The sequence below is a fragment of the Carassius carassius genome, chromosome 41, assembly GCF_963082965.1.
Source record: "Carassius carassius chromosome 41, fCarCar2.1, whole genome shotgun sequence".
NCBI classification, from domain to species: domain Eukaryota; kingdom Metazoa; phylum Chordata; class Actinopteri; order Cypriniformes; family Cyprinidae; genus Carassius; species Carassius carassius.
Genome location: NC_081795.1, coordinates 12,107,765 through 12,123,880, shown reverse-complemented (window position 1 = coordinate 12,123,880; position 16,116 = coordinate 12,107,765). Strand labels below are relative to the sequence as shown.

The following is a 16,116-nucleotide window of genomic DNA, read 5'->3' as shown; positions in this document are numbered from 1 at the left end:
GCCAGATTTGACTAGACAGTGCATGATTCAGCTTCATCGGATAAAAATTACCAGCATTCATGAAGTTACCTGCAAATCTTTAGATCTAAAAGTCTAATATAATAGCAAAAAGGCCTCCATTAGTCTTGGTACTCATTCTAATGTGATTTTAATCTCCTCTGAATGCTAAGCTGCTAAAATAAAATTGCTTACTCTATTCCAATTTGAACAGGAACAAAAGTTGCTACTCTAAGTAATAAGCATGCAACTAGCCACATGCTTTAATTTCCTATTTGATTTATACATTCAAGCGATAAATAGTCTAATATTACACACAATAACCATTATTTAGGCTTTATTTTATTTCTAAGAATGGATTTCACTGCTATTCTGACTTTCTAGAAAAGTAGTGCCTTCTGTATGCCTTCCTGTATACTCTATGCCAAACCTGTATTTTCAGCATCATTACTCCAGTCTTCAGTGTATGATCCTTCAGAAATCATTCTAATATGATGATTTGGTGCTCAGTTTTTATCAGTTATTATTGGTCCTCAATTAATAATAATGCTTATTATTATTATCAATGTTTAAAAAAGTTTTTCCTGCTTAATAGTTTTGTTGAATCTGTGATATATATTTTTTGTCAGAATTCTTTAATAAATAGAAAGTTCAAAATAACAGCATTTATTTGAAATATGAACATTTTATGACATTATCAATGGCACTTTTGGACAATTTATTTAGGTTATTTATTTTAAATGTATTTATTTAAAGTTATTTTTGTTCTTATTTTTAAAAACATAATAATAAGAAAGGAATAAATAATGATTATGAAAGTTTCTTGAGCACAAAATCTGCACATTCAGTTCAATTCAAATCGTTGAAAAGCAACTTTACTAAAAATTATGTTTCTAAATTATTTAGTAGTAGCTTAGTGACTGTCGTTGCAAAGCAACTTTACCAAAAATTATGTTTCTACATTATTTAGTAGTAGCTTAGTGAGGTCAGTTTAGGTGCATATGGCAGAAATGTACGGAAGAATCAATTAAAGATGTAATCAAACAGATGATAAACACTATTAACAGCAATTATTATATGATGCAATCAAACTGTATTTGAATATTAGAATCATTTCTGAAGGATCATGTGACACTGAAGACTTGAGTAATGATGCTGAAATTTTTTTTCTTTGCATCACTGGTAGAAATGACATTGCAAATATATTCAAACAGAAAACAGCTACTTGAAATTGTTTTACTAGTTTAATTATTACAAACGTTTGACTGGTAGAAAAAAATCCTATTAAATAAATTAATGAGATCAGAACACTTTACTTCGCAACTGGTTGTACAGAACATCCATATACAATGTTCTGTATAAAAATGTTTCAAAATAATAGTACAGAACACCCTGATCCATGTGAGAAACTACACTACAAATTTTTACATCTAATATCACTGAGTCATCCTATGGTACATCACTATATGGTCAAAATGGGAAATCTCCAATGGGAGTGTCCTCCTATACTTTCCTCTTTACACTGTCTGCTCATTCAGGAGAGGCCCTACTCTGTCAAACTGATTTAGAATTTGGAGCTCTTCTAAAAGGCTGGGATTTGGTTTCCTCAGAGAGACGTGAAATACTGCCATAATTGAAAAGTAACAGAAAAATATTTTATAGAATTTTTTTAAGTATTATTTTCAAAGTGAAAAATGTATCATAATTAGTTAATAAATATGACATAGTACCATGGAATTCTCTCAATATAAAAAAGAAACAGTATTATAGAACAAAAATATGTTACATAGATTTCACTGAAAAAAAAAACATTTTAGGTGTCCGGTCACTTTTGTCCTTAAACAACACGAGTGTGACCCCCAAATGAAAAATGCCAGAGGGTTATCTCTTCTCTTTACATTAACTCATCTCATCTACACACAAGCAGTAATATAAAACGATAAACTCAATAAACCTGCCCTACCTGATAATGCAATAATGATTTACTTCTTTATTTATTATCCCCAATACCATCACATGTAAGGTCTTGAGGAAAGCTTGTTTAAAACAAAACTTAGTGACACCTAGTGGTATCTTACTGTGTAGGGCAATCTGCATAAAAAGAGGAAAAAAGTTTGACTTATATGGGGTTGGAAAATACAGCACATATAACCAAATAACTCTGCTCTTAAATCCTCCAAACTTACAAAATGTGCTGTTTTATGTAAATGTAAATGTAAACTGGCTATAAGTTTGATCATGTTTTATCATACAAATGCAGGCACAAGAGGATGCTGAAATACATTTAGCCAAATAAATAAAGCAAGGACTTGTAAGAATTTGAGTGGAGTGAAGGAAAAGGCTCAGGCCTTGCTTCCAAACTCCATACAAATGACATCTGCATCAGACTAGAGCTAATACACAAAGATATTTGCAGAGGAGATATTTTACATTTCCAGGAACTGATGTTACATTCAATTTAAAAGATTCAATGATAACATTTAACAAATGCACAAAATACTGATACTTCAAGCAGCTCCAGAAAATATGCATCCTGGGATCATTTAAGTTTCAAATAAGCATGTGTCTTAGATCTTAAAAGGCATGATTGCGTGTTCGTGGCTTAAAATGCGAGCAAATATAATTATTATTAATTATACATTATTACTATGCATCATACTGCAAGTCTGTTTTAAGTAGCAGCTGCAAATTGATCTTCATTAAACTCCAGTAAATAAGTTTTCTGTGAAAAACTAACCAATATCTTAATAACACACAAAATATAAAGGCCATAGAATGACACGATAACACTTCTTAAAACTGAAATCTATAAAAATACTTCTGGAAGGGGTGGTTGGTCTTCAGCTACAAATATTGGACTATTATATAGCTATCGCGCATCATTAAGCTGTCTGGCTACAGTCAGTATCTCTTTGGCCCCTTTGCTGAGCAGCAGATTCCCGAGGTCCACTCCTAACTTCACTGCGGCGTCCTGAGGTGCCTCTGACACCTTTAATGCAGTGATGCCCACACGCTGGACCTTCTCATCAACCTTCTCCTTTTCCTCAGCCTGGGAATAATGAGGTTACAGAATCTCAAATAAGTGTCAAATTCAAACAATATTTTTATCTATATTGTAGCGGATTAACAACCTGACTGTCAGAGCTGATGCTTGTCTGCATGGTCTCCTTCAGACTGTCTGAACCATCGAGACTGTACACCGCTCCAGTCAGGTAGAGCTGTGAATTCTTAACTTCAGTGTAAACAGCAACTGGAACACTGCATCCCCCTTCCTGTTAAAAACAAATCTAGTTTAATAAAACAGATCCAGCAAAGTTCTTAGAAATGAATTCTTTGCATTCAGGCTGGATTTAAAAAAGGTTTGCCAGAAAAGGTTCTTTTTAATGTCTCAGAAAGTGTCATGTGGTGTAAACATCAAGTAAAATGTAATTAATTTTTTTATAATCTTTAAATTATTATTAGATATTTACACTGCAGTTTGAAAGTTTGGGTTCAGTAAGATGTATCACAGATTCCACAAAAATATTAAGCAGCACAACTGTTTTCAATGTTGATAATAAGACAATAAGAAATGTATCTTGAGCACCAAATCAGCATATAATAATGATTTTTGAAGGATCATGTGACACTGAAGAATGGAGTAATGATGCTGAAAATTTAGCTTTGCCATCACAGCAATACACTACATTTTAAAATATATATATATAAAAATGTTTTAAATTGCAATAGTATTTCACAATATTACTGTTTTACCTGTATTTTTTTTTATCAAACAAATGTAGCCTTGGTTAGCATAAGATAATTTCTTTCAAAAATGTTACGAACACCAAACTGTGTATTTATGTAATATTAATGAATTCAAATATTAAAACAAAAATGGCATCATGTCATTGATCCAGAAACAGGTGTGAGGGGTGTTACAGTGCAGCAGGATGTCTACCAGGTGTTTGAGGAAGGCTCTCTCCGCCATGCATCTCAACACAGTGTCTGAGTCATTTAATACTGACACCATTTCCAGGATGTCCTGGTCTCGAGCTCTCACTTCGATTGCCAGAGCACCCTTTAACAAGACAGTAAGAGCAGCATGTAAGGTTCAATGTGATGGCACTCACTGCTGAGTAGGAGATCTGGATGAAAGCAACAGTGAATGTTACCCACCTGTCCAACTGCATACATGCAGACATCAGGCCCAAGGATCTGAAGCAAGATGATAACAACAGACGTCAATGTTATCGATTAAATGATGCAATAATCTTTAGTTTTGCATTGTATTTGCATTTTAGGTTCACTGAAGGAGGACGAGGCACCTGGCTGATGCGATTCTCCCAGCCCATTCTCCGAAGACCAGCTGCTGCTAAAATGATGGCTGAAAAGTCATCCTTTTCATCCAGCTTCTTTAGACGAGTGTTGAGATTACCTCTCTGAAACACAACTGTTAAGGTATAGCCTCAAAACATCAAGTCCTTGTTAATACACTGAAATTATAATTGACTTGGTATCTGTATCTACATAAGAATAACAAGAAAAGTAAAAAAAAACGCACTGCACTGAAAGATACAATGTCTTTAAACTCCAGATTTGGAAATCTTTTCTTTAGTTGGGCGGCCCGGCGAAGAGAACTGGTACCTACAACACTTCAAATATAAAATATATTATTTCTTTTCCAAGAAAACACATATCCTGCAAATATTTATTTGACAAAAATTCTAAAATATATCACTACCATCAAAAATTAAAGTTGAAAGTTTTTTGAAGACGTCTTTTATGCTTACCCAAACTGCTTTTATTAGAACAAAAATACAGCAAACACAGTAATACTGTGAAATATTATAAAAAATTGAAATAACCGTTTTCTATAAGAATACATTTTACATACAAATGTAATTTATTTCTGTGATGCAACACTGAATTTTCAGCATCATAACTCCAGTCTTCAGTGTCACATGATCAGCGTTGATTGTTTGATAAACAGAAAGCTTAAAAGAATCTTTTGTAACAATATAAATGTAAATGATCACTTTTGATCAACTGAATGTGTCCTTGCTGAATGAAAGCATCAGTTTCTTTTAAATTGTAGTGAAATTTAATATATTTAAAAATAAAGTTCTTTGTACTGGCCACCAATTTTACCTCTTGTTGACTAGAGACTCTAGACATTGGCCTTTATGTTTGGGGTGCAGGACAACAGCATCATGGGGGTTTTCTCGCCTTTGAAGAGAAGGAAATGTCAATCATAATGTTATAAATGATTTGCAATGAGCAATAAACTATATAATTTTTTCCCCATAAACTACTATTTGAACATTTAGGTTGAAGTTAATCTGTAACATGACATGTCAGCTTTCTACTTTAAGATAAAAGACTCTTCAGATGTGGAGGAACACAGAGACCCTACTGTGGTTCACTTACTTCAGCACAGATCCTATAGTGAAGCCTTCAGGAAGAACAGTCGGCAAGTCTTTCAAAGAGTGCACCACCAGATCCACCCTATAGAGACAGCATTATTCAGACTGAAACATAAGCACCAGTGCAGCAGTAAAAATCTCTGCAACATCAAATGCACCAAAAGACCAATAAACAAATCTAATCGCAATTCGAAGTATACATGAATGATATAAAGAAGGAATGACTCACTCATTTTTTTCCAAAGCATTTTCCAGTTCTTTTGTGAAGAGACTCTTTTCACCAATCTGTTAACATGTACAAAACTAATTAATTATTACATTAATATAATTTTTATTATTATATTTTATTATGGATTTGGACTCACTTTGGATAAAGCTGTGTCAAGAATTTTATCTCCTGTTGTTGACATAGCCACTGAAACAAAATCAAAAGATTGAAGTGGAATTTAATTTAAGGAGAGTGAATATTAACTAAATCATACTTGCAAAAAAAAATCCATTACAAATAAACAGCAACTGTTTCGCATATTCGACAATGATCTCTTACCTATTTCAAAATGAACATCAGGGTAGAAACCCTTGAGTTTCTCTACAACACTGTCTGTCTGAATCCGAGCCAGCTGAAAATAATGGGAGAAAGGTAACTAAAGGTTCAACAATATTCCATTTCCCACTAAATATGATGGTTCTTTAAGGCTAATCTTCTTGTTGAGGGCTGTAACTGGTTTCTTTCCTAAAACTAATCAATCTTGTACGCACCCTAACAAAGACAGAAATCTTATCAAAGCCATCACCGCTGCTGACACACCCAATCAAACTTACATTTGACTATATGACTCTAGAACTACTAAGTGACGATAAGGCAAAATATATATAGACAATGTTTTCCATTATATAATTAGTTATAGAAATTATTTTAGAAAACGTGAGAGGATGATTAAGACACATTGGCACTTCAAACACATGGATTCCAATGACAAGCAGCCATAAAAACTGTGAAAAGGGTTAGATATTTTTGCAATATTTTAGATTATCTAATTTGTATATACACTAAAGTTTTAAAGTTTGAGATCAGTGATCATTTTTAAAATAATTAATACCTTAATTTATCAAGGACGGGTGAAATTAATTTAAAGTACCAGGAAAGACATTTATAATATGCAAAATATTTCTATTTTAAATAAGTTCTTTTTTTCTTCCTTTTGAAAGTGATCAAATTTTCAGAAAAAAAACATTGAGCAGCACAGCTTTTCAACACTGATAATAATAAGAAATATTTCTTGAGTACCAGCATATTAGAATAAAATTTTACTTTGCAGTCACAGGAAGAAACTTTAAATATATGCAAATAGATAACTTTTATTATTATTATTATTATTATTATTATTAATAGACCATGCACACTGAATGTGCATGTGATAATTTACCTGACTTTTTCTGGTGCCAACACGGATCACCCTGCTGACTTTGCCATCAGCATCCTGTAAAAGAAGACAATATTTTTTTTTATGCAAAGATCAGTACCAACAAAAATAACATGGACTAATATGTTAATTTGGATTACATTCTGACCCTAATGTATTTATAAGGTCCATCTGCCATAGCTGTAGTGAAGTTAACTGTCTTCAGTCTTCAGAGGAACAGAAAGCAAAGACTGATGAGACTGATGAGACTGATGAGGAGGCACTACGCCCCAGTGTGCTGGCTTCAGTAGATAAGACAATAATGCCTGTTCACTGCGTCCGTTACACACGAGGGAGGAGTAAAGAACACCATTCACATAGAGACATTTTATATGCGAGAATATTACACTACAAAAAAGTTTTGGGTAAAGATGATTCAGATGTAACCTCCTATTAAGCACTAGACCTAATAATGTCATAATCGCATAACTAATGGAGCTGCAAGTTTACGAGTGCGGGCGAAATACATTGAATGTAAAATTAATACAGTTAAATTAGAGTTAGATTTGGTTTTGATTGCTCTTAAAATTACTTTTTACTCCGAATTTGAGTAGGGAATGAATGAAAACCTGTAGTAGGTTTGTCTTTTCCGACATATTGTAAGATGATCCTAGTTATTGCTGAAAATATTGAAGTGGGATAAATGTCATTCACAAGTCCGAATTTCAAAATAAAATTCACTTTGACAGAAAAAAAAAATCGCAGACCACAAATAAATTTACAGTCATCGAATGAACACGATTACATTACAAACAATGTCTGTAATGACGTTGTTGAATGAAACAGTTCGAGACGAGGTTCAAAAAGTTTTTGACTGTGAATGTCGTCCATTCCTCACTGACATATTAGTTGTGACAGAGGTGCGATATTGGACATAAATTAGAATCGACGCAGACTGGTGCCTTTATTTTTATTCTGCATTTATTTATTTTGCATGTTATTTAATTATCAGCAAGGGATTGTTGTCATTTGTGATCTGTCAGACAGCCTGTGTCTGACGTTTTTCCTATGTGTAGTCATTTATTTTAAGGTTAGGTCACATTTTATATGATTAAGACTTTTGTGTTTAACAATGTAATAAGTAACTATATTTAATTCTTTAAATTCTTCATCTTGCTAGTTCGAACATTTTGTCCAGATGAATTAATCAGTAGTTAATATCTGCTGCAGGCAAAGCTCGTGATGGAGATCGACCTTTACCAAGGTGGCTGTTCAAAAAATATGCAAAGTCTTCAGTCATTGCTTTGCACCTAAGCCAACTCAGCTGAAGAGTTTTAAATGTTACCATGATGATGTACAGGTGCATCTCAATAAATTATAATGTCGTGGAAAAGTTAATTTATTTGAGTAATTCAACTCAAATTGTGAAACTTGTGTATTAAATAAATTCAGTGCACAAAGACTAAAGTAGTCTAAGTCTTTGGTTCTTTTAATTGTGATGATTTTGGCTCACATTTAACAAAAACCCACCAATTCACATCATAAAGTGTTTTAAAGTGCTAATTTGTGTTCAATAAACATTTTTTTATTATCATAAATGTTGAAAACAGTTGTGCTGCTTAATACTTTTGTGAAAAACATGATTTTCTTTTACTGACCCCAAACTTGTTAAAGGTGGTAGGCTTTTTTGTTATTTATTTTTTTTTTTTACTTTTTTCCCAGACATACTTTTAGCTTTCAGTAACTGGAACCCTGTTAATGGTTTGCAGTTGAATACAGTATCATACGTTGAAGATGAGCAACATGAAGTAAACACACAACCAGAGCAAATAAGTACAAAATCTGAAAGAAAAAAAAAACTGAGAAGACAAAACCATATGACTTTAATTTAAAAGGGACATTTAAAAGGGCCTCACAGTTGTGAGCAGTGCGGAAAAAAGTTTAAATACTTAAAAGGATTAAGGAAACACCTACTGTATCAAACAGAGAAGAAAGGAATCTGTAAAACTTGCGGGAAAGCCTTCGCAAATCTTAAGATGCACGAACATGTCCACCTGGAAGTAAAGCCATTTCTTTGTTCCATATGTGGACATGGCTTCACTGTAAAGGGAAGTTTGCTGGCACACAAGCGGATCCATACAAGTGAAAAACTCTACCGTTGTGAGACCTATGGCAAGCACTTTTCACACTCGGGCATCCTCGCTAGCCATCTGCTCACTCATTCCAATGACAGACCGTGGAAATGCAGCCTTTGTGAATAGGAAATGCACCAGCTTGTGCATACAGGAGAGAAACCCCATATATGAAATGAATGTGGGCAGAAGTTTGGCCAAATTACAAATCTCAGAAGGCATCTCCTTGTGCACAGCGGTGTGAAACGACACGTCTGCGAAATCTGTTCCAAGCTGTTTTATCAGAGCAAATCTCTGAAGAGGCATATGGGAATACGTGGAGCTCTGAAGTCATAAATGTGTGGTATATATGGGAAAAGCTTTGTTTTTAACTATGCCCTACAGAAACACTTACTCACACATAGTGATAAGGCCAATCTGAATGGCAAATCTAAAGATGGGAAGTCTTTCCCTTGTGATGAATGCGGTAAGTGCTACAGTTCGACCTCTGTGCTCAGAATGCATCAGAGACTCAATTCGGAAAAGGATCCATACATGTGTAAAGTCTGTGGTAAAAGCTACAGCAGCATGTATTCGCTGAAGGAACATGAGAAATTTCATTCGGGGGTGACACCGTACAAGTGTGACATCTGTGATAAGACTTTTACTCATAAAGTTGGTTTGAAAATTCATGAGGTTGTTCATACCAAAACTAGACCCTACAGATGTTCTGTTTGTGGAAGCCAATTCGGGCTTCCCCACAGTCTAAGACTGCATATGTGCATCAACTCCGGTGAAAAAGCTACACAAGTGTGAAAATGTGGAATGTGCTTTCGCTTGTCAACTTAAGGCGACATGAGCGGGTCCACACTGGTGAGAGGCTGGTCAGCTGTGAGGTGTGTGGGAAAAAGTTTGTACAACTCAGCCTTGTGAAGGCACATATGCAAATCCAGACCGCCGTGAAACCCTACACGTGCCAGAATGCGGAAAGGAATATGCATACAGTCGAAATCACAATGATCACAAATGTATACCTTTGTGAAAAAAACATTGCCTTAAAGCATGCTGGGAACTGTATCGCAGTGCCATTTTCTTTGTTATGTTTGCTGTTTCTTTCAGACAGATGTCATAAAGGTTTGCTTGTCTTAAAGACAAAAATATGTCTAATAGGACTGTGTAACATTTGATTTGAAAAGCTGGATAAGTATTAATTAAATTTTAATTCATTCAATTAATAATTGGGCTGGGGCCAAATTGCTTTTAAAGGGATACTCAACCATGTCGTTCCAAACCCGTAAAAGTTTTTTCATCTTTGGAACACAATTTAAGATATTTTGGATGAAAATCGGGAGGCTTGTGACTGTCCCATTAACTGCCAAGTAAATTACAGTCAAGGTCCAAAAAAATCTGAAAGACATCATCAGAATACTGCATCTGCCATCAGTAGTAACATGATAACTGTAACATTATAAAGCAATGAGAATACTTGTTGTATGCAAAGAAAACAAAAATAACAACTTTACTCAACAATTCATCTTCTTTGTGTCTCTCCCATAGACTGTAAAAAATATGGACAAAGCGTCTGTGACGTCACCCATAGACTTTCTGAACAACGGGTTTGAAGCCGTTTATGGGGGGTATGGGCAGCGCCATCTTGGAAAATCTTGGGAAATCGTAACCCCGCCCACCTTCTCACGCAGCGCGCTTCACTCAGCTCGCTCTGCAAATTCGGTTATCTCTGTGTATATTTTAGGCAACGAAATATGTTATAAAACACCATACTAACTATTTTCGTTTTCATTAAAAGAAATCTTAAACATTATAGCCACACAAATGTGGTTCAGGCAACGCATATTGATTATATTCAACTACACATAACGTTTGCCTATTTATGCCTCTTTTCATTTTAAATATAATATAAAAATATTAAACATTTTATGGTCCAGGCAATATGTGCATTTGTACTAAACAAGAGATTTTGCAGTAAACAACATTACAGACCATCTTCGTTGTATTAAAATTTAAAATGACAAAACTCAACCCAGTCTCTTTTTGTTAAATTTCAGTTTTATCAATATTAGCCATTATAAAAGTATAAGTAAAAGGTATAAGAAGCTATACAAATAAAGCAAACAATTCAGTTAAACATACAAAGTCAGTGCTCTAGTCTAACCATACATCAGTAAAGTTAAATAGCTTATAAAGTTATGAAACTTCCCCTCAGCCAAAACGATTGCCCAGGGAAACAATTATAGATTTACGAGACCAAAAATCGTCCATTAGAAGATGAATTATATCTTATGTTTAACCACTACAGAGACGCCAGAGTCCGCGGCATTGGCGGCAAACTTTAGAAGGTCTAGCCGAGGAAAGACTGCTTCAGGCGGGGTACATGAACGCCGAGCGCCCGGTCATCGCTGGATCAACTGGATAAAATTTTCATAAATCTTTAAATAAACCACAGATTTGAGCTTTAAACAACCACATTCTCGCCTGAAAACCTCTTAAAACTACATTTCATGACACAGAAACAGTAGTATTATATGTCAACTGTATTAAAAAATGGCGCTTCTTGTTGTCATTCTCCGTGGCGCTGCCTTGTCAGCTGTCAATCAAGCTGTCACTCAAAGTTAACCACACCCTTATTGTCATATATTTTATATCTAAATACGATCTAAACTAACGAGTTAGAAAAAAAATCACCCCCCTCACAGTTGTCAGGCACTCGGAAGCTATCGAAAAATACAATAAAAGTCCATGGGACCAACTTGTAAAAACATGAATTTATGCTGTGAAAACGGACATTTTATCATGGGGGCTATGGACATTTGCTCCCTTTTGGGACCTTCCCCTGGCGGGTTTTCGATGTATTGCAGTTTTTCGCACTTCCGGGTAGGCTTCATTTTTCAGATCAGAATGTTGTCGCTTGGTCTCTCCGCAACACCAGAGCAACATTTTGGAGAATATGAGCTGAAAGCAAGTAGCTTACACTCTTCTGTGTCAGTCGCGATGCACAGGTGCGCTGTTTTCATTATTATGCAAAATCATTAATTATACCATTAGAATTTCTCATTGCAGTGTACTCTGTGTCCAAGAATAAACAGTTTGTTGAAAATGCAATGATTTATTTATTTTATTTGTAAAAGATGTCTTAACTATTACTGTGAATTAGATCAAAAAGTAAAGAGCAGACAAATTGTTTTAAACAGTTAAATGCTCAAATTGAAAAAAAAAAAAAAAAAAAAAAAAAAAAAACAAATTCTAAATGTTTGACTTTTCCTGAGCAGATTGATAGAGAAATTATTAAACATTAGTGTATGCATAAGTTCTCCAGCGTTTTGTCGTTTACCCTAGTGACGTTTATTTTGAAAACCTGTAGGAAGTGTACAAGATCTGGATGCCCGAGTCCATTCACCTAAAAACAGTCAATAGGAATTTCAAAAGATTTGCAATTCAAAGCTGATTTTGCATAACACGAAAACAATAAACAACCTCATTTAACAAATTAACCAGAAAGGGCTCTGACTATTATAAAAAAAATTAAAATAAAACACTATAGTATCATAAATAATAAGTCATATTTAAATAGCTTGCCTGTTTCTACAGAGAACATTTTTATTTGGGTTTAGTTAAAAATGATTTATGGTCAATGGCGCATCTTCGCATACTTTTATTTTGAAATGGTTATGAACTACAGAGGAAGTGTTTAGCGCAGAGTGCAACTTTTCCAGGGAGTTTGCACTCCCGATGGATAATTATAATATACTGACCTGCTTCGTATTGAGAATTTGTTATTCACCATCTGTTAGGACTGTTACGATAATTTGATTGCATTTATTAATACTGGATTTACAGTTTTATATGCGTTGAACTGCCAATGCAGAACGTTTTCGTCTAAATCTTACTGCAATATTATTTTGAAACCGCTTTCAGACAGTTTCTCATTTGTGCACTGCTCGTAGCTGTGAACACTATGTCTAAGTATGAGCTTTTTCAGGGTAAAACTGCTCTGTTGATCTTATTAATGCAGGACACACCAAAGCCATGCAGTTCTGCTGAACCTCATCTCGACATGACACAAAACAACCCTCAGGTGGTAAGAATTTTTGTTATTGAAATTTATTTTGTAACTTGAATGTTTGCAGGTGAGTAGCTTGTATCTGTGCTCTCTCATCAGTCATTAAATATTAAATATATAAGTATAAATCTAAATGACCATACATTATGAAGTGCTGGTAAGGTATATAATATATATTTGAAACTTCTAGCACTATTTATTTGTCTAGGGTTTACAGGGTAACATTTTAGGGTAACATTTCCATGTGATGTGAATTTTAGGCTGCACAGGAGATTCATGCAAGCAGATGTCTTTTAGTAGAGGACAGAGCAGAAGACAACATTCAGACTGCTGTCATGGGTGATGGTAAGGTAAATTTCTAATACTAGCTGTTTTATTAATATTAGCTTATGAATAGTACAGCTGTTGTTAGTTGTACGTAGTAAGACCCCATTTTTGCTAAGATTTTTTTTTACCCCATTTAGCTTATCTTTTTCTTATAACTCATGCATTTAGAATTCTTAAACAGTCTTCAATTTTTTTGTATATCTTTAAAAACATATTGATGATGCATGATTCTGCACGCACTATGAAAAATCATATTAAAGTATGAGTATCAAATATGACACAACAGGCTTTTGAAGAATGCTTATGTCATGAGAAATCTTTAATAGCTCATATGATCAAAAATTTTGTATTATTGTGTTGTTTTTCCATCAGATAGTGACAGGGGCTGGTCTGAAGATCAGGAAGTCGTGTTGCAGGAATCAGCCGAACGACCTGAAAAGCCACAAGAGAACGAGTGTTTTGACTGCGAGCAGTGCGAAAAGGCCTTTCCAAAGATGTTATCTCTTCTTCAACATAAACGTGTGCATTCGTGCATAAAGCAGCACTGTTGTGAAAAATGCGGAAAGAAGTTCTCGCAATTAAGAGCGCTAGAAACTCATCTCCGCAAGCATACGCAGAAGTTCGAGAAGAAGAAATTTCCCTGCGCTATTTGTGGAAAGAGCTACAAAGATCTCGCAGCGCATAAACGGGTTCATGCGGACGTCAGACCGTTTACCTGTGATATATGCGGACAGGGATTCACAGTCAAAGGAAGCTTATATATGCACCAGAGAGTGCACACGGGCGAAAGACCATACACATGTGACACCTGTGGGAAAAGTTTCTCTCTAATAGGCAGCCTAAACTGCCACAAGAAGTTTCATTCAAATGACAGGCCGATAAAATGCAGCCACTGCAATAAGAGCTTCAAGTGCAAGAGTCATTTGAGCCGCCACCTTCCTGTGCACACCGGTGAGAGACGATATGCATGTAAAATCTGTGGGAAAACATTTGCGCATCATGAAGCTATGACACGCCACATCCTCATTCACACGGGCGAAAAGCCGTACATCTGTGAAGTGTGTGGTAAAAGATTTCGCCAGAGAAGCAATTTAAAAGTCCATATGCGGGTGCATGGAGAAACACAATTTAAGTGTGAAGTGTGTGGGAAAACATTCCAACATGATTTTTTGCTACAGAACCATATTTTATCACACAATCATACTGGAAATTCAGAAGAAGAGCAGTTTCCGAATTCCAAGTCTGTTTTAAAAACTCAACTACAGCTACATTCAGACAAAAGCAAACCTTTTACATGCAAATTGTGCGAGAAGAGCTACAGCAACATATATAATCTTCGCATACATGAGAAGCTGCACTCAGGCGAGACCCCGTTCAAGTGTGAGGTCTGCGGTAAGGCCTATGCTCTCAGAAAGTCTTTTAAAACACATATGCTGTGCCATTCAGGAGACAGACCTTATAAATGCATTGCATGCGGGAAAGCATTCAAGTGGTCTGGCTCTCTCAAAATGCATATGAAGACTCATACTGATGAAAAAACACACAAATGTGAGACGTGTGGAAAGAGCTTTCGCTTGTATGGAAATTTAAAGCGACACAAGCGTGCCCATGCTGGGGAGAAGCCGTTCAGTTGTAAGGTCTGTGGGGAAGGGTTCCCAGAACTCGACCTTGTCAAAACACATATGCAAACCCATTCTGGAGTGAAACCCTACACATGCCAGAAGTGTGGGAAGAATTATGTATATCTTAGACATTACAATGGTCACAAATGCAAACCTGTATGAAAAAGATGCCGTGGTAGAAACTTTGTTGTTACAATTGCAGGACTCTTTTCATATTGTAATATTTCCTAGACAAATGTTTGGGTAACATCGTGAAGACATTTAAATAAAACATTAGGCTGAATAAGCCGTTGTTATTTTTAATGTTGTATAATATGTACCTATATAAAAAAAGTTATTAATATAATCATTGGCATGATTATTGAAAACTTGGAAATATGAGGTAATTTATATTGTGTTAATTGTTTTTCAGGCCTGAGAAAGTCGTTAAAAAGAAGCAAATATATGGACTAACGTTAATCTCAATGTTTTTAGGTAAACTGCTCTTGCATAGAGCTTGTGGATCAATTTTTTATATTTTCAATGACTACTCAAACTAGTTTACAAAATGATCTGAATGATTCCTTAGCGAATTTATCTTATATAAAACATATATTTTTAAAAGTGTTTTTAAACATCCTTATCCAGTCATCAGAAATTCCAGAAAAAACTTATAAAAGGCATTCAGGACTCTTTGTTATTAAGAATGGTATCTGAATTATCTCAAATAAACTCACAGCACTTGTTATTAAACCACTGATATAAAGCATGCAAATAATAAGAGAAACGTAGGAAATGTATTATTCCTTTTGTAATTAGTGAGCTTTTAACGACTTTTATTTTGAAACTCTGTTTCGGAAGTATATTTGTTGTAGTCACAGGTCTATAATGGGTCTTACCAAATCCATTGTAAGATCAAATTGATCCAAAGCTGATCTAATGTCCTCAACAATGTACCACTGAATTTTAAACCCCTTACGTTGTTTTTGTTAGTCATAACCATAAACTGTATAGGGTCATAACATAAGCATCTTTATGGCGAATGTCGATCATTAAGAGACTTTTATTTTAAAATAAATCAAAGTGGAAGTACTTGCTGCTTAATTCAACGTTGTAGTGAGTTGTTTATTTTCTTCTCAATCTGGCAGTACCAACTGTCTAACACGGGCTGAGTTGATTTGATTTCTCTTAACT

At 34.8% G+C, this 16,116-nt stretch overlaps 2 protein-coding genes across 4 annotated transcripts; one reads left to right on the top strand and one right to left on the bottom strand.

Annotated features, from left to right (window-relative positions):
• Window positions 1-2,810: 2,810 nt before the first annotated feature.
• LOC132122753 (porphobilinogen deaminase-like) lies at window positions 2,811-7,126 on the bottom strand. The gene is made up of 13 exons (XM_059533131.1): window positions 6,975-7,126; window positions 6,830-6,883; window positions 5,950-6,022; window positions 5,768-5,817; window positions 5,632-5,687; window positions 5,407-5,484; window positions 5,128-5,205; window positions 4,556-4,631; window positions 4,305-4,418; window positions 4,156-4,194; window positions 3,938-4,057; window positions 3,129-3,269; window positions 2,811-3,046 (listed from the first exon to the last, which is right to left on the bottom strand). Exons 1-13 carry the CDS (start codon window positions 7,002-7,004, stop codon window positions 2,867-2,869), a joined length of 1,089 nt encoding a protein of 362 aa, XP_059389114.1. The 5' UTR covers window positions 7,005-7,126; the 3' UTR covers window positions 2,811-2,866.
• Window positions 7,127-12,606: 5,480 nt separating this feature from the next.
• Window positions 12,607-15,229, top strand: LOC132122748 (zinc finger protein 85-like). 3 transcript variants are annotated; one of them, XM_059533124.1, is made up of 3 exons: window positions 12,607-13,012; window positions 13,255-13,339; window positions 13,694-15,229. In XM_059533124.1, exons 1-3 carry the CDS (start codon window positions 12,890-12,892, stop codon window positions 15,103-15,105), a joined length of 1,620 nt encoding a protein of 539 aa, XP_059389107.1. In that variant the 5' UTR covers window positions 12,607-12,889; the 3' UTR covers window positions 15,106-15,229. The 3 variants fall into 3 exon arrangements, with proteins under 3 accessions (XP_059389107.1, XP_059389109.1, XP_059389108.1); XM_059533126.1 differs by having other exon boundaries at window positions 13,255-13,344; XM_059533125.1 differs by lacking the exon at window positions 13,255-13,339.
• The last annotated feature ends 887 nt before the right edge of the window (window positions 15,230-16,116 follow it).

Bases quoted from the DNA above. Each gene is read 5' to 3' on its own strand.
- LOC132122753 (XM_059533131.1), bottom strand. From the start codon at position 7,004: ATGGCAGATGGACCTTATAAATACATTAGG. The intron at 6,023-6,829 runs GTAAATTATCAC...CATTATTTTCAG, and splicing joins TTGGCACCAGAAAAAGTCAG to CTGGCTCGGATTCAGACAGA. The intron at 5,818-5,949 runs GTAAGAGATCAT...ATTTTGTTTCAG, and splicing joins TGATGTTCATTTTGAAATAG to TGGCTATGTCAACAACAGGA.
- LOC132122748 (XM_059533124.1), top strand. From the start codon at position 12,890: ATGTCTAAGTATGAGCTTTTTCAGGGTAAAACTGCTCTGTTGATCTTA. The intron at 13,013-13,254 runs GTAAGAATTTTT...TGTGAATTTTAG, and splicing joins CACAAAACAACCCTCAGGTG to GCTGCACAGGAGATTCATGC. The intron at 13,340-13,693 runs GTAAGGTAAATT...TTTTTCCATCAG, and splicing joins GACTGCTGTCATGGGTGATG to ATAGTGACAGGGGCTGGTCT.